Genomic DNA, 18,206 nt, shown 5'->3' with positions numbered 1-18,206 from the left:
TTCCCACATGCCAAGAGGTGGAAATGCTGCAACAAAAGGTATGATTTTTGTCTATAAATGAGCTACTAAAAACCTTACTCTCCTTCTGAAAACTCATGCCAGTTTCACAATGCTGCAAACTGTGGGAAAACTCCACTATGATTACTAGGGAACAACCAAATGTTATACCTTCGCAATGTCATTGATTAGTTCTTGGTATTTATTTTTGGCATCCACTGTCCCCAGTTCTGTCAACTTCTTCAGGCCTGCCTTGATTTTTTCTTTTTTTTCTTGAAGGTTCAAGTTGCCATCTTCCTTTGCAGAGACAGATTTTTTCATCTTATCAGGAGTTTTAGCATCACGAATGGCCCGTTTCTGCATAGCTCTATGATGCTCTGCTTCCTAGAAAAAGAAAACAAAAAACTGCAAGTTCATAAGCAGATCAATTTTAAGGTGACAAAAAGAAGCAGGAACAGGTTGTCTGATCTCTGGCATAACACAGGATAAAGAGTTTTGCCTGGCGATTCCTGTACTGACTCAAATGAACACATTTTGATGAACACATTCTACATATGGGAACCAGCAGAAGCCTACCTACCATCTAAAACGGTCTTCTACATAAGCAGTTTCTAGCAACTACTGCAGGAGTAAGGTTCACACACACAATTTACTTCCATTGTACACCCTCCTGATTATCATTACATCCTGCTCCATCATCGGTGGACAGCTTCACTGCAATACAGAAATGGAGAGTCCCACGTATACCCACATATATCTAGATAGATGATAATTTCCTACTCTAAAACCAGCAGAGATAAACAACATCGTACTTGCTCTGAGGTAGCTGAAGTTTCCAAAATTTCAGTCAGTGTCTCCCCTGGCTGGAAGCGGATTACATCAACAATTAAACGTTTTGTGCTGCAAAGAAATTGGGGAGAATAGCAGAAAAAAATTTAAACAGAAAGACCTTTAATACTCTTCTGTTCTGCAACAATACCAATGTTACTGATTTATCCAAAGTCAGATTATTACTGGACAAGTACTTAGGTAGTCACAGGCTAGACCAGACCAGATCCCTGAGAAGCACTTTACTTTTTGGACAGTGCATTATTGGAAACCAGTTCCCCGTGAGGTTCCTCTCTGTAATATGCACAATTTGCTCCCCAAAACTCCCTTGAAGAGCAAGGATGCTACCCCATATATTACAAGGTAGCCCCTGTACTGCCATGTGGACCACAGAAGCTGCATTCAAGGTGAAAGATAAAGCAGCCGCAGCCAATTTGTGCAACCAGAAAAGCCCTATAATATTATCCATCCATAAGTGTGCTTCAATGAGCTATAACAGGTATCTAAAAACTCCAAAGGATTATTTTCTTATGTGCATGGGAGACAAGGCAGATCTCAACTCCAGTCTGCTGACAGACAGGGTCATTCCTTGATGTGAGCTGAGATTTAATCACAGTCAGTGTCCACTCTGAAGCACTTCTGCCCTTAAGCCACACAATGAAAATAGCATCTTTGCAGTCAGGCTGGAATTATTTCTGGAATCACACAAACTGCATCACATAGGCACCTTCCTCATCATTCACAACTTAGATGACTGCCAGTGCAGCTGGGAAATCTTTACTTTTGAAATCAATGCTACCTTCTTCTGGTGGACAGGAAAATAGTGATGTACCTTTTAAGAAGTCCAGTTAAAGTAATTTTTGGAGACAAAATTTTCTTCTGGGAGATCACTTGTCTACCTAGACTGAACATTTTTCATGCTGATCGAAGATTTTTCAATTAAACTATCTACTATCAGAGCAGGAATGCACCAGAGGAAGTAAACATGCATCTGAATGTTAGGTCACTGCTCTATATATCTCAGCAATAGGGATTTGCTTAAAACTAGCCAAGAATCAATATCAGTAAAAAGTTTTCCAGAATAAAGATTCTGGCAATAACAAAATCCCTGACAGTCCATTGCCCTCTTTCCATTAGGGTAGTAAGACCTATGCTGCTCAAAAAGGGTTATTAGTCTTCATCTATTAAAAGTCATGCCACAGCATTGAAAAGGACATGACTACAATCTCAGTGTATTTGGAGTAACAGTCCCCCCACATTGCTTTAAATTATGCCTCAGTTCTCTTATTTTCACATGCAGATTAACTGTTGAAGCTCCAGTTGTTCCTTCTTTTGAGTAACATACCAAGTAGTTACCCCCTACTTACTTCAACAGAATTGTCCTTGCATCCATCTCTGCATTCTCATCACCAGGAACGTCAAATTTATTAGTGAGTGTGAGAGAAACCTCAGTCTTTGCTAGCATTTCCCTGTTGGGGTCATTAACATTGCCAGAACCTTCCCCTGGCAAGAAGAAAGAGTTTAGAGATTAAATCACATTCTTTACCTTCTTGATTGTCAAGACTTCGTAATTTTTCCCTACATAACAGATCACAGAAAAACTTAACGGCTTTCTATACTGTCAAAGGGACACTTCAAAAATCAAACCAACTTTTAAAGACATCATCTTGAATATATTACAGACTTTTTCGTAGCAAATCTAAGAGAATGCACTGGCCAGAAAATCACCACTTCATATGCCTTAAAGACTTCTGTGTATTCCACACTGTATCTCAGGATCTCACTGAGAAGAGTGGCTGAACTGCCAAAAGTATTTTAGAAACAAAAATATGATGATGCCCATATGTTCATGTCCTCATTAGAATAAATGTTTCAAGATAAGAGCAAAGCCCTTGTTAGCAAGCAAGCTTGTCATCTTCTCTTAAACAAAGCTATCCCATCAAAAAGAAATTTTCTTGCTCCAATTGCATATGAACTTTCACCAGAACAGTTGTTGGAATCTTCCCCCCCCCATTTTTTAAAGGGCTGCAGAAAGATTTACCTCTGACATATTAGCCACAGTGACACAATGCACACAGGAAAAATGAAATGGGGAAGGAGGGCAAGTTCTAGCTAAACCCATGGTCTATGTTTGTTCAGTCAACAGTTCTTACATTCTGTTCTTTGCTAGTGCATGGAAGAAAATGTGCAAGCAATCACTCCTTTAGAAGGTTCCAACCATTGTCATCAAGCAACTTCAAGGTAATTGTTTGCTGTCAGAGCATCCTCTCCAAAAACTGTGCCTGGTTTGCTTCCCTCCCCACTACTAGACTAGAAACTTCAAATACTGCAACACAGAAACCAAGGAAGGAGAAAAACTTGTGCATCTTTCCAGTATATTTTATATCCTGAAGCAGTAAACTATGGCTCAGGTTTTCAGAAGAGTTTCACAGATTAGTAGTGTTAGTCCCTTCTTCCCCCAACCAGAAGAGGATAAAATTCTATTTTTCTTATGGAAAAAAAAACTCTAAAGGAGTCCACCTGCCAAAGACTCCTAAAGAAACACATGCTATTTAACACATTTATTACCACACTCTGAAAGGAACACCTACAGATCTCCAGAAAGGACGGATCTTTGCAAACAAGCTGGAACAGGGACACAAGCACAGAGAAATGGCTCCAGCATAATGGAACAAAGAAAATATGTCAATATCCATCTGTCTTCCAGAAATTTCTAGAGTGGGATGAGGTGAGGTGGGTGGGGAGAAAGGAAAGAACCTATGTTTTTTTCTGGGCAAAAAACTTCTGCAGAGGAAATATACTGCAATGAATCTGCTGCTGCTTTTTAGCGCACATCCTCCCAAACGACCCGTCATGATTTCTTATTGTTTCTTTACTGCACTTTAAGTCATTTAAGGTAATATCACATATTACTTTAGCTGAACAAACTAGACTACCTATTAAGGACTCAATTGTAGGAACCTCTCCGAGATCATCCAGCAGTTCGTGAATTGGGTCATTGTGCTCAGGAGCAATTGCATCTTGATGGTCTAAGAGCAACTAGATGAACAGAAAAAACAATTATGTTTTAACAGTACATCTCCTTCTAGATAGTAAAATTTCATTACTTTAGGCTGGCATCTTTTAGAAAAAAATCACTGAACTCCAAGCAGCAATATCAACATTCAGAGCTGTGCCAGTATCACACATTCAAATGCTTTCAAAGAAACTTAGTGAAGCCATAACTAAATTACTTGATTCTATAAATCAACAAGCTCTCACAAACTACAATCATGACAACTTTCAGCCTTGGATTCAGCACCTTAGTGTTTCAGACAGAAGCAGCATTTTCTTTGCAAACACTGCTTATAAGGAGCAACTATGACTAGTGTATACTTACAGTGTGTGTATTGATGATTTCACCAATAGAAATATAAATTACTGGTTTAGTGAGAGTCACCAAGTCAGAATATTCATCAATATTAAATTTATCCTGCAATTCAGGAACCTCACAGGCAGCCTGAAAAAAACGTCTTCAGAACAAAGAAGGAGAGAACAGTCAGTATGACTCTGAGAGTCATGTGATATATCAAGAGTATTACCTCCCCATGACAATCTCAAGCATAGTCTCTCCTCTTTAAACTATGGTACATTATGGCACACTACAGTTTGTCAGCTTTATTTTAACACATCAGAAGCAACCTACTAAATTCAATCATTGATACTGGCCGTGCTGACATTCGCTCATTTTCAGAATTGACAAGACCTAGCTTCAGTGACCTCATTCTCCTGACCCCACTGCATTATCGTCCTTTTCCAACCCCTGGTTACCTTTTTTCCAAAACACAGGAGATGCAAGATGACAATTCTTGAACAAAAGCTTACTTCAACTACGTGAATAGCTAAATGCCAACCTGCTTTATTCCTGATCATCACTAGATTTTCATGTGGAACCAGGGTTCACACAGGACAGAAGAATGTATGTCCATTCTGGTTGTCCATGTCCAAAGTACCGTAATAAGTAAGTGCAAAAGCAACCTTTATTCTGGACACTCAAAACTCTTGGCTTTGCAATCTCATTAACATTCAATGTATTGTTCATAAATTCCAGGTATACATTTTATCTGCCATTGTCAGTGATGCTTGTGGCAGTCTGGAGCGAAATCTATTTTTAACAGATTGCATATTTGACAGAGAGAGAATTTTCCGTATTCAGAATTTATTATTTTCCCTTTTTACTTGCAATGTTACCCTCCGCCAAACTTCCCAGCTTAATTAGCTACGGTCTTCTACCTGAATTTCTGGTATGACTGCAATAGGTATTCATTAATGATGCTTAGATGAGCATTGTCTCCCATGAACATCTTATTGGATGCAGCATGCTGTAACATCTTTGCAATGGAACCGAGGTTTCTGCGTTGATCTGTCGTCAGCTGACCTCCAGCTGAAAGGTCGATGATGTCAAAGGCATCTGGTGCGACAATGGCTGGATTCATGTAGCGATAATAGAGCAAGTTGCCAACAATCTGGGAAAGTAGAGAAGAAACGCATCAATAAACAACAGTACAGGACCCAACTGAATTTTATTGAAACTACTCTGTGTTTTGATAAATTATTTTCTTGTAAGCCTCTTTCCAAGACAAAGGTTCTGCTGTATAGAAGCACATACCATCCCAAAAAGTGTAAAAAAAAAAAAAAGCAAAAATCATAAAGATGCAATAAGCAGTCAACACAGAGGAAAGCCTGAGCACTACCAGTCACAGGACAATACAGCAGCAGATATTCCTATGCATAAAGGTTTAGAACTCCAACTTACAAAATGTATGGAGAGGAGATACTACAAGTTACTAATGAACTACTGATATGAGCGTGAGACAGTCTGTCAGGAGAATTAAATGTAATTGAGTTAGCCTAACAGAGGGCAGAATGACCACAGTATAGAGGAATCTGATAATGAAGTTTCAATATAGAACAAGAGCCAATTTTTAAAGAAGTATGCAGCATTGGCTGCCATCTCTGACAAAGCAAAAACAGGGAGAAAGAATGGCACACCAAGAAGTTAAACTGAGGAAATTACTTTCCATTCCTTGTCCAAAGCCCTTTTCTCTTCCAGAGTAATTCTTCTGTGGGCCAGCAACATATTTGGGCACAGACCCCTAGTTAGTGAGACTGAGAAACCATTTAATCCAGAAGAAAGAAAATCAGAAGTACAGAAGACGAATGGCATTTGATGCTTCAAAAATCCAATTTACCTAGTCAAATGTGAGCAGCAATATATATTTCAAAGAACTACAAGTAGAGATTATCACGTTATCCATATGCTCACAGTATTCTTCTATCCTGTATTGGATATTTTGCCAAAAGTAATTCTAGCAATGAAAAGGTATTAACCCACCATGCTGATTTAAAGCAAAAGCTCTCTCACCACGTGCTCATTTGCAGAAGGCCAGGTCACTGAATCTTGGCTTCACCTGCTTGCCATGTGACTTAAATGCATGGAAGAGACTGGGGTCTGAACAAACAGTTGAAAACACAGAGAAAAAACCTAGCCATTGCTAAGCAGTCCCAGAAATTAACAACTGCTTTCAGTGAGGTCATGTTTTGACAAGTGTTTTATGCAAGCCTCTGCTGTACTCTTGCAAATTATGCCATGGGATGTTAACAGTCTGTTGACTGTTAAGAGTCAAACTGTTTACTACCAGTAAAAAGAATAAAACAACCATGAAGGAAACTGAATTAATAACTTTTGAACTTGTGGGGCAAGAAGAACAGTATATTATATGGGTATCTTCAGCTGCTAAAAAAAAATAAAAATCTACAAGTAGTTATTGCATGCAACTGCAGTTTTGACTTTCATGTGGATAGTTACATTGTTTCCATGAGGATTAACAAAAACTGCAGTTTTCCACCTAAATTTACAGATGGAAGAAATTAATTCACCTGCATAGAAAGAATCGATGTCTCAGAATGGGAAAGCACAGAACTAGAAGAGAGAAGAAAACAGCATTCAGATTGGTAATTATTTTGTAATGAAGTAGAGGCAGAAAAGCTTAAAGAGACGTTGTCAAGTATTCTAATAACCAAACTATGTTGTATTAAAAACTAAAGCATTCATGGGCATAAATTCGCAATTTACCAAAAGCCACGAAACCAAAGAAATTTCAATGAAAACCCCAACACTGTACTCATCTAAGAGCAACTAATATTAGGATCCTTTTAGATCTCCAAACCAACTGAAACGCAAAATTCAAAACTGACTAGGCATCATGGGAAGTTACTCTACATATTGCTGTCAAAATATCCTAGTGGGTTCCAGATGGGGCATTAGGAATTTTGCATACAGACATTTTAACTTGTTTCTTTAAGAAAGGAGCACTGGGCTGTGATCATACTAGTTAACCAGAAGTTTACTTTCTAGGAGCAACAGTAACCCCAAGTCAAGAAACCTGAAGGACCAAATGCCCACGATACTAAAAGCAAAACAGAAGCAACAGGGTACCTCCTTCTAAACAACACATTACATCTCAAGTGATGCGTATGAAGCTAACATCAGTAGCCTGATGTGAAATATTTTTCTATCCGTAGAGGTAAATAAATAGGTTTACATGCGCTCCTCTCCACACATACACCTAACGAGAGAAGGATGAGATGTGCTTGCCACAGCCAATTTGGCTGACAATTATTCACAAAGGTGTACAGATCCTCACCTTCAGAAGCTCATCCTCGCCAGCATCAGGAAACTTCTCATGCAGGGAGTCTTTTAGGACCTTGGCAATGAAACGCATTCCGTAACTTTGAGAGAAAGAAAAGGTCAAATAAGACTGCTGCAAGCATGAAGACACCAGCAACTTCTCAGGGATAACATTGGTGCATCAGACTCACGGGATTTTGTCCACTGAGCTAATAATGGCAGACAGGAACTTGTCTGTCACTGTCCTCATGTTTCTGATTGAGGCATCCAGGCGCGTCCTCACCTCTTCATGACTTAGGGCTTGCTCAGGCGTAACATCATATGGCAGTTTGCTATTTGAAAAAGTCAAACATATAAAGGAGAATATTACTCAAGCTAGTACATTTCAAGAATGTATAGCCTGACACAGAAACAAGTTTATATTCACTTCACTGCCAAAAGCTATGCATTGCCTTTAATTAACCTGTTTGGTACCATCAGAGCTGAAATTCTTTTGCTTTTACTTCCTTTACTTTCCCTTGCAATGGCCACTGCAAGAAAGACCCAGCTAACTCAAAACCTAATTTTTTTTACAGCATACACACTAGGCAAAAAAAAGCACCATCCATAACATATAGTGGTACTTCAGACTGCAAATTGGTGAAAAAGAAAGCTATGCATTTGGGTATTAAGATGATGAAAACTTGGATACAAGCAGAAGCTAGAGCAGCGTCCATAAAACCAAAAAACATGCTGCTGGTGGGAAACAGTGCCAAATGAATAGGTGTCTTTTTTCAATCAGCTGAAACTATGGCACAGTATTCCAGTGAACACAGATGAAGCTGGTAATTCATAAAGGCATATCCTAAATCTTACGTACAGAGAAGAATCTAAACACACATCTTAGCTTGCATTTTTAATGTCCAGAATTTTGCATGAAGTGTGCTAAGGTGTATGACTGCAGATTGCTCTAAATATGGAGGAACTCATTCATCCATATGGCTTTTGCTTTTTTTTTAAAAGTATGTTAAAAAAACCCCAATAACACAATAGAATCTTCAAGTTCTAGCAAATCACAACCTCTGAAGACAAAGAAACCAGAATGACACAAAATCACATAGCTCAATACAATTGTTAACAGTGGCTAATACTAATTAGAAAGATGTTAGGACCAAGAAAACTGCAATGCGATGCTTTCTACCAGCAAGAGCAGCTTTGTGTGCTTGCAAATAGTACCTGTTTGCACAGGCTATGTATGACATGAACATGGACTGACATGGAAGTGATTCCCAAATACTTTTTCCTACAATGCATTCTTTTAGGTTAGAGGGCGTCTCATAGCTAACTATCAAGTTAACATAAGAAAACAACAAAGAGCATTTCTTCCATCACCTAATGACATTCCTGTTTAATACTCTCAGCACCATCACCAGAATATGAACTTTAGAACTCTCAGATGAAAGCTGTCTTGACGAGACGATCACTTGGACAGATGCATGCAGTGGAGCCAAGGATGGTTTTCTGAATGATTAACTGAGCAATGCAAAGCAGCTAAGCAATGTTTAGAAAAATACAGTATTAACAGGTCCCATACCTGGCCTCTCCCGTTTGAGATTCCATCTGGTTAACCCAAGACTTGTAAATATCCACAGGATCAGTTTTGATATTAAGTGACTTGTCATCAATGATTTCCTTCACAACTGGTGCAAGGATCTGCCTCAGGGCATTCTGACCACGGGCACCACGATTGAAACTTACCACCATTTTAATAACAGTAGGATTCCCAGTCACAATTTCATGTATCTGGTCTACTTTTGATCTGAAGAAGAAAGAATCTGTATGAAATTTGAGGTATGCATAACTCACCGCCTACACTTCCCTGGACTACTGTTGCAAGCATGACTTTGGGGGGGAGGGGGGTGTGAAGAAAATATTTTTTAGAAGTTATTTGTTTCAGGCCATATACCATCTTCATGCCTAAAAAGCATTCCCAAAAATGCTTAAGGGTAGTTCCTCAAAAACTTCATTGAATATTCTTTCTCACAGCAAATTGTGCCACTCTGCATTGTAAAGAACTGAAGTCATGTAACACTGAGCTCCTAAGGCCTAACCAATCCAACAAAACATGTCTGAGGACAGCCAGAGTTTCTACCACTGACAAGAAAAAGAAATGCCAAACAACAGAGATTTCAGACTCCTCATTAGCTTTTTGGAAATCCAGAGAGCTTAGATTTAGCTCTGTTCCTGGCTTGTAAAGCCTGAATTTGCAGTTTGTTAGACATATTTATAATCAGACACTGGAGAATTGAGATTAGACTGAATTTTAGCATGACTTTGCATCATGTAAAAGTAGCTGCCATGTTGAGCAGTGAAATCTTGATTGAAGTGAAAAGCCCTCATCTTCAATGGACATACTTGATTCTTCTTTTATAGACTACATTAACAGATATGAAATGGGAAGAGGACAACGAAGGGACAGATTAGCATTATCTGCATATATGCACTAGACTTAACATGAAAATGGCCTCAATTTCAGGAACTGCCAAAACTGATTCGACAGCAAGAATGTGCCTTATGCTACCACATACTTGATCTCTTCCTGCAGTGCTGTTTGGAAAAGTCGCAACAACAGGTATTCCTCTCTTTGATTGGATGCATAGTTATACAGCGTGAAGATGACAGAATCCATGAATTTTGTGGATTTGTTTTGAGGCATCTGAAAAATCAGCTTGGCCAAGTAGGTTGGGTTAGTCTACAACAACAAGAAAAATTACTTAGTGTGCATGTCCCTGCTGATGTCGCTAAAAACTAAGGTGGCTCAAAACAGTTGCTGGTTGGACTTGATCTTAAAGGTCTTTTCCAACCTTACTGCTTGTATGACAACTACACTGCATAAGCAAAGACTGTGCTAAGACATATAAGCTTCTATGACAAAAGGTTACCGAGCAGTGTAAGAAGTTGCTTACCTGAAGTAGGTAGAACAAATGCTGATAAGCTTCCAGCTTTTCTCTCTTTTCTTTGCTCAGTGCTTTCAAACCTCCCCTTTGTTTGTTCAGCATCATCATGTCAGAGAGCTGCTCCTTATTCTTCTTGGTAAGTTTTTTGCTATGAGAAACAACATCCTGGAAAGAAAGAATAGGTATAGATTTCACTCTCAGCAATTTCTAACAGGCAATACTGGAAAACAGTCGCATCTGAGAGCCACTTCTCTTGGATGCGGAAACGCAGGGTCAAGGAATGCCTGGGGCTATTAAAGTGAAGCATTATTTGGTATGGCAGCAGTTTCTCCAACTGAAGTACATGTTCTGCTTTGTTCCTGACTTTGTGAATTTGTCTGAAATCCCAGAAGGGTTAGTCACTCTTGGCAGCAATTACTATCAGAGCTGGTCACATTCTGAAGATGCTTGGAAATGTTTACCTTTTTTAAACTGGGCTTACAACTTAAAAATACTGTTCCATATTCAGCTAGCGCACTACCTCCACATACTCTGACAGCAATGGCACTTTTCACTGCAAGCATCAGCCCAACCACTACAGCTTCCTTCTAAGATAAATTTCACTACACCAACTGAGATTTTGCACTCAGAGAATCCTAATGTAATGAATCCAGGACCACATGAAAAGCTGACCAGTACTTCAGCTTGAAGAAAAGACTGTATCAGCAAGAAACCTTTTTTTTTTTTTTGTGAAATTAATCACACCAGCCAAGCTTAGATTGGGGGGGCTTCCTTTAACCAACAAGCATCCAAGCGGCACAAGCATGTCTCCTGCCTCCAAAATCACCCCCTTGCTCCAAGCTTGAGGCATGTGACTTGTTTAACCACAAAGGAGCAACAAAAAAAGAGTTCTCAAAGTCTTTAAATACAAAACCTGTTGCATTCGTTAGATCAAGATAGTCTCATTGCCTTTTTTAGCTTTGGGACTTGCTTCTTCTCCTCCTACAGTTTCCTCTCTAGGGATACATACTAAATTAGTGGAAAGGACTAAGAACGTATTGGGAGTAAAAACTGTAAGTCTGGGGAAATGTTTTCCACTGGGCCTGAGCAACTGACATCTGAGGTCAGGAGCTCTCCATGCCAACTACCATTGGGCTCAATTCAATGTGTAGCTGGTCTCCCAATGACATATTGCTTACCTGCAATGTAATTTTGTTTTTCACTAGCAAACCAATTTTGATGTCCATGAGATTGAGGTCATTTTCCAGTTGCTGATTGGATCGGATCAAGGTTACAACTTCTTCACGCAGTTTCATTAGCTCAAGCTCCTCCTGAAAATCTTGGTCACTCTGATCGAGCAAGTGGACAAATTTCCGAACCACAGCCATAGGTGGGTTTTCAGCATTAACTAAAAATAGGCAAGAAAATAGACAACACCAGGAGATGGCAGACAGAAGTAAATATATGCCTTATCTATGTTTAAACAAGGAGCACCCAGAGTTATATTAGTACCATCATGTCTAAACAGCTTCTGACATTTTGATTTTCCTGTTTTGAGAAAACTGTAAGAGAAGTAAATCAAGAACGAAGTCAGTATTAGCATAGGGTAGTCCACACCGTCAAAGCTAACTGCAAAGCTATAGTTCTATTTTTCAGCAGGGAAAAAAAAAAAAAAAAAGACAGCTAGAATCAAGTTCAATCAAGTTCTCCTTCAGCCTCAAGAACCACGTACTCCCTGCACTGCCCTATCAACATCATCCCCCTGACATGACCCAGCAATGTACACTTGCAGCACAGAAAGCCAACTGCATCCTGGGCTGCATCAAAAGCAGTGTGGTCAGGAGGTCAAGACAGGTGATTCTTCTCCTCTACTCCACTCTCATGGGACCCCACCTGGAGTACTGTGTTTAGCTCTGGGGCTCCAACATAATAAGAAGGATGTGGAACTGCAGGAGCAAGTTCAGAGAAGGGCTACAAAGATGATCAGGAGACTGGAGCATCTCTCCTATGGAGACAGGCAGGGAGAGTAAGGGAATCTCTTCTATGAATCTATGATCCCTCACAAACAGAGATTCGAGGCCCATCAGTTTTATCCTCTTGGCAATACCTACTGAGGGTTTTGTAGTCTTCTCGTGCTTTGTTTGCTCGGATAAAGGCTTGAATTTTTACAACATCATTTATCTAGGATTTAAAAAACAAAAAAGCACTTGACATCATTCTGGAAAGAATACCAAAGTCAGGAACAGAATACATTTAACAAGATAGCCTCTTACGTGGTTTCTGAAATACTGCAGACGATCTCTGTAACGTCTTCTGGCTTGATACATCCTGGTCATCGATTGAATCTATTGAAGGGTAACCAAAACATTCAGATAGAAACCTTACCTACGAAGTTCACTACCTCAAAGGTTTACCAAAAAGGTCAGCAGGGAAGCTTCACTACCTTTACTACTTGGTCCTTTTGTGCACGTAAGTAATCCAAACGGATTTGATATGCCTTCCTTTGCTTGTAGCCACGCCATTGAGACTGAAAACAAAATAAGCACACTCACTTTACTTTTCTAATTAAACAGAAGTAATTACAAATCTGAGCTTCTTTGTGTTCCTCAGCTTTCAACTGCCCTTTTGGCTAAATGAAACATGAAGGAGACATGCTTGTCCAAGAGGAACACTGTGTGAAGCATTAACTGTTTTCCAACTGTAATCATGAGAGACTCAAAATTACCCCATGAAGAGCCTGGGCCTTCTGAAGCACAGTTAGGGGTCAAGGATATAGCAAAAGAGTCAAGTTGACAGAAACTGTTCTACATGAGGATCATGTGGTAGCTGCTGCTGCTGGTGAGAACAATGATGTAACATTTTAAGCCTTCAGAGCAGACTCACTGTCATTGACACTTGGGAAGAGAAGTCAGGCAAGGGGCTGGACTACACTTAAAGGGAGGGAGTGTTATTTTAATGAGCTGGGAGTGGGTGTGGAGGTTTTGTTAAATACACATGCAGAGTATGTGCTACTTAGGCAGAAACAGACATACTGTTGAAATAATAAAATGGTGATAGGGTACAAAGCAACTATTTCATTTGCACGCATTTCAGTTACAACACCACAGAAAGAATTTTTTTGTTGCTGTCCTGTAAATGCACCCAATTTCATGCTGAATTATCCTACCATCTCTTTCAGGTCCTCAATCCTCCAAATCCCTGGACAAATTTGAAGGGAAGAATTTTACTTAAGAATACTGAAAAACATGTTGTTTTCTTGAACTCATGACCAATCACAGCAACAATGCATCTCATGGTATTATCACCATCAACACATACAACACACTTGATATTACCCTATCCCCAAAACACTGAAATGTGTAAAAAAAAAAATTGGTAAAGCTTCCTCAAGTAAGTTCTTCTCTCTCCAATTCTATGTGATTATTGGATTGATTATACATGACACCTAAAAGCAAATAATATACCAAAACTCACTGGGAGAAGGAAATATTTGTAAATAATTTACAATATGAGGCAAAGACAACTGTGTGCTGTAGCTACTTGAATTGAACAAAAACTGTCAATAAGCTTGTGTACAGAAAACAACTGCAGAGGACAACTTTCAAATAGAATTAAAGGGTATCACTACCTGAATGCAAGTGATTGCTGGGACTTGCTTCTTCAAAAAATTCATTCTTGAGTTGAACTCCTGGCGAACAAGATACCCTCGACAGCAAGCCTGAAGTTTCATAATCAGGTTCTCATTTGCAAGCCACAGCTGTTCTCGGTTGTAGGCCGCTGTGACTCCGGATATGGTGCTCTGAATTCATGTTATGACAGGAAGAGGAGCCAGAAAAAGAAAATGGAAGGACAAGAAAAAGGATGTTACATCAGCTTTCCACACTGTGCTTACAAGAAATGCCAAAGCTGTCTTTCAAAAAACAGTGACATCATGGTCCTGTACTCTTCTAGGGACAGGATAAATTTTTCTGAAATAGGACAAGGAGTTGTGACACACACAATCTGATGATGCCTAGCAAATCAAATGAGTTACTAAGCTTGTTAACATGACTATGGCACTGAAGTATTCTATCTTAGAGCTGCATTAAGGGTGGGAATGATAGGGACATCAACTTTTCAGAGAAAGAGCATGTGTTATCTACTCTACCTGTATCTCCTCCCGTGACAGCTGTGTGTCATTTTGCACAAATTCTGCTGGTTCATCCCATCCTCCCTCTTTGGTCCGCAGGTTATGATAATAATGATAGCCTCCTCTCACCCAGTGTTTCACCCATTCACTGCCATTGCCCCCTAAGAGCAGAAACCACAGTTAGAAGTCTGAAAATCTGACAAGTGTTTTACCTTTCATGCACACAGATGTTACAAGCAGCAAATCTACTTTACAGACTTTTCTTCCTCCAAGCAAGGAAAGGAATGTTTCTGACTCCCTAATGACCTCATATGAGAACTACCTAAACACAATACATTCTACAAGTGAAGAACATTACACTATTCACACACTTTTTTTGAAAAAAACCTCCTTATTTCACAAAAAATCCACAGCTGCCACCTACAACACAAGATTTCTTCCCAGGGGCTTTTTTTACCTCTGGTTCCAATTCCACGTACAATAATCTTGCATTTATTTCACTTAAACAGTTAGCTACTTAAGGTGTACCTGCTGCCCTTTTCTTGACTTCTGACAGTTCTTGCTGGTACGTCTCAGCACATTCTGGAGTGACTCCATATAGCCCAACATCAGGTGAACGCAAGGCACTCAAGGTCTGGCTAACATCACCACGATCTACTGCTTCATTAATGGCCAGAATTCCTAAGGAGACTTGGATAACACGAGGAAGCAGGTTAGTGCAGGGGCTCAGTAACTCACAGCAAGCACAGAACAGCAGACAGAGCAAGGCAACATGAACACACCCTTTCAGCTGGGGTGTATGTAAGATACACAAACATGAAATAAAAATAAAAAAAACAACCAGACAACTTGCAGTATAGAGGCTTCCTCAGTACAGAGTGTCCAACCATGTGTAGAACTGCACCTGACAGCATGTAATTTGTGTGCCTGAAGTCCCAGATTGGTGCTGATTTACCACCAGAACTTTTCAACACACAAAGTTACAGCTCTCCTCTGACATCTGTTTCAGTTAACACAGATTATTCTGGCAGAGCCAGCCACAACTCAAAAGAGGTCTTTTCAGCAACTAGAGTAGTAATTAGTTGTTTCTGCAGACATTGTTATAAAGACTGGGATGCAACTATGGGTCCACCTGCAACCTGCGTTAAGGATCAAAGGTGAGTATCATTGATGTGTATCTGTGTATCTGAAAAACATGCAAGTGTTTGTCTGGTAATACCTAAGAGAACCAAGACAACAGTACGTCATGCAAATAAAAGGTAATGCTCACCAGAAAACACCACTTCAATCGTGCATGTGAACATTCTCACTTTTAACTAACCACCCACAGTCACACACAATTAGTTGCAAATGACAAACAATTTGTCAGAGATTTGTCCAATGATGTAACATGGTCTAATGGTCAAATGCAAAACTGGAAAGAAATGTGTATTCCCCCACAATAGAAGAAATTTAGTATTTGAAGAATCTGACATTCACTCCTCAAAAAAACACACCTGTAGGTTCATTTGGTTTCCTTTGCCACATTTACATGACATTTCTAGCTCCCAACTTTTCCTTAAATAACTGGTATTTGGCTGGTAGTGGGGATTAACTGCAATACTGTGTGATAATACTTACATCTCTGGGACTCCTCTGTGTCCTTGTTAGCCTTATGAATCCCATCCTGAATTTCATCTAGCCAAAGTACAGCTGTTTCATCCTGTGTGTCCTGAAGAGAATACAACAAGAAAAATGTACAATATCAGGAGAAAAGTATCACTATTTTTACAAAGTTCAATAGCCTATATTCAGAAATAGCGAATATAGTAATTTTCCATATCAGAGTGAATAAGAAGTATTCCAGTCTTCCTAGCTGACTCCAGCACAAGGATGTCATGTGTATTTGTGACTGGCAGAACTACTATAGCATTACCAAACTCAATACTTTCTCCCAGTCAAAAAATCTTTTCAGGAAACAGAACAAGGAAGAAATTCTGTCAGTGGGAATCACTCTAATAAGCAGAGAGAACACAAGGCCAGGGATGCAGTACCAGTTAGTCCTAAAGCCACACTAGCTAAGAAGATATGACTTCCCAGGAAGTTAGTCCTTCAACAGAAGGTGACTACACAGAGCTGATAATACACATCTGTGTGCAGAAACTAATAAAACTTTGGGTAATTGATGTCGCATCAGGCTGCTCATTTCCATGCCCACAAAACTTTGCAAAACCTGTACAAATTAGCAAAGCAAAAAGCACTGTATGCATTGTGAATGGGTGCACACACACAGCAGTTAAAGCCATGTTTTAAGTCTTTATTTTAACAGATTGCTTGTCAAGGAGCAGTGATCACATAGTATCCTGTATTTTGGCTGGGAAATCCACCCAAATGAGCATGCAGAAATTTGAGAGGAGGAAAGAGACAAGTGTTTTGCAAATCCCAAAATATACATAAAGAACAATGACCCAGCAGTTGCCAGGCATAAGCTTCTCCCCACCCACTGGAGCTTCCTGTAGGTAACTACCGAAATAAATGCTATGATGCAACTGCCATCCCTCTGAAAACTCTCCTCATACAAACAGAACACAGGAAACATTTAGTTATGGAATGGAATAATCATCACACTGCACAAAAGAACTACTATTTGCAACATTCAAGAGCTTTAAGGCCAGACTTAAAATGAACATTTCCTTATATGCTTTCCATATTTTTCCCACTGTTTTGGCAGATCTGAAACTGACTGGCTAAATGATACTTCATTCAAGAGCTTAACATGACCTCCACAGGCAGATTTCATCTGAAAGCCAGACAGTCCCACAAAAGTACCAGCAACAGCAAAATTCCTGTCCAGAATGTGGAGGAGAATAATCACTGTAACTGTAATGCACTATCTACCCACAAAAGTCAAACCGAAGACTACCAAAACCATCTCGTGCTTTTCTACAGTTTTACTGCTGCAAGGCTTTCTGCAAGGTACACACAGTGCAACACACTACAGTCTACTGGCTTTTTCTGTCTCACATCATCACACCAGAAACACGCATGATACAGCACTCCCCATTCAAGTAAGCAACTGAACAACGTCTTCACCTTAGTCTAGGTGAACTACAATCCCTCTTAGCCCTAAGGCACAGAAATCACTAGTCCATAACAGCTGACTTCAGATTGTGCTTATTTTCCCCACATTTTCACTTAATAATATGATCTTTCTATTTCCAGAACTACTCCCATGCTGCTGGGAGAAGCCCTTTACTTATGCCTAAATAAGGTAATTTCATACCAACTGAGAAGTTACCAGCACAGTCTGGCACAAGTTTAAGCACAGGATAAAAAGATTTCATTGTTTCATTCTGACTCAGCGGGAGGAAATGTTTCAGCACAAAATGGATCCTGAGGAACATTAACCCTGTCAAGGCCCTTGGGAAAGCTGCTTAATGATTTTAATCAGAAATGCATACAGTTTTCAGCTATTGTCATCATCCCAATCGACCTTTAGTCAAAAAACAAAGGGTTCAACACAATCTAGACCATAGCCACTATACAAAATTGTGCATTGCTATTAGAGCAATGAGCTCCACAGCAGAAAAAAGAAAACAAAACACTCTTAAGTCATTGAAAGCAGACATCTGCTACTTCTCTGTAAATATATGAGGGGAAAAAAAAAACCAACCAGTGTCCTATCCAT

The 18,206-nt window shown here is 39.6% G+C and overlaps 1 protein-coding gene across 2 annotated transcripts in view; it reads right to left on the bottom strand.

Annotated features, from left to right (window-relative positions):
• IQGAP1 (IQ motif containing GTPase activating protein 1) overlaps positions 1-18,206 on the bottom strand; it is a 55,737-nt gene that overhangs the window by 6,293 nt on the left and 31,238 nt on the right. For both annotated transcript variants that reach the window (XM_048317489.1, XM_048317488.1), the window contains exons 16-34: positions 16,160-16,250; positions 15,068-15,229; positions 14,558-14,700; positions 14,039-14,209; positions 12,854-12,937; positions 12,684-12,755; positions 12,522-12,591; positions 11,610-11,818; positions 10,441-10,596; positions 10,063-10,226; positions 9,069-9,293; positions 7,687-7,827; positions 7,512-7,596; positions 5,098-5,330; positions 4,205-4,337; positions 3,762-3,864; positions 2,193-2,328; positions 810-897; positions 169-381 (exon numbers count right to left, since the gene is read on the bottom strand). In XM_048317489.1, the coding sequence (XP_048173446.1) occupies positions 169-381; positions 810-897; positions 2,193-2,328; positions 3,762-3,864; positions 4,205-4,337; positions 5,098-5,330; positions 7,512-7,596; positions 7,687-7,827; positions 9,069-9,293; positions 10,063-10,226; positions 10,441-10,596; positions 11,610-11,818; positions 12,522-12,591; positions 12,684-12,755; positions 12,854-12,937; positions 14,039-14,209; positions 14,558-14,700; positions 15,068-15,229; positions 16,160-16,250 (2,679 nt within the window). The remainder of the gene's footprint in view (positions 1-168; positions 382-809; positions 898-2,192; positions 2,329-3,761; positions 3,865-4,204; positions 4,338-5,097; positions 5,331-7,511; positions 7,597-7,686; positions 7,828-9,068; positions 9,294-10,062; positions 10,227-10,440; positions 10,597-11,609; positions 11,819-12,521; positions 12,592-12,683; positions 12,756-12,853; positions 12,938-14,038; positions 14,210-14,557; positions 14,701-15,067; positions 15,230-16,159; positions 16,251-18,206) is intronic.

The sequence above is a fragment of the Corvus hawaiiensis genome, chromosome 13, assembly GCF_020740725.1.
Source record: "Corvus hawaiiensis isolate bCorHaw1 chromosome 13, bCorHaw1.pri.cur, whole genome shotgun sequence".
NCBI lineage: Eukaryota > Metazoa > Chordata > Aves > Passeriformes > Corvidae > Corvus > Corvus hawaiiensis.
The sequence above is the reverse complement of the archived record's forward strand: the minus strand, read 5'-3'. Positions and strand labels throughout refer to the sequence as shown.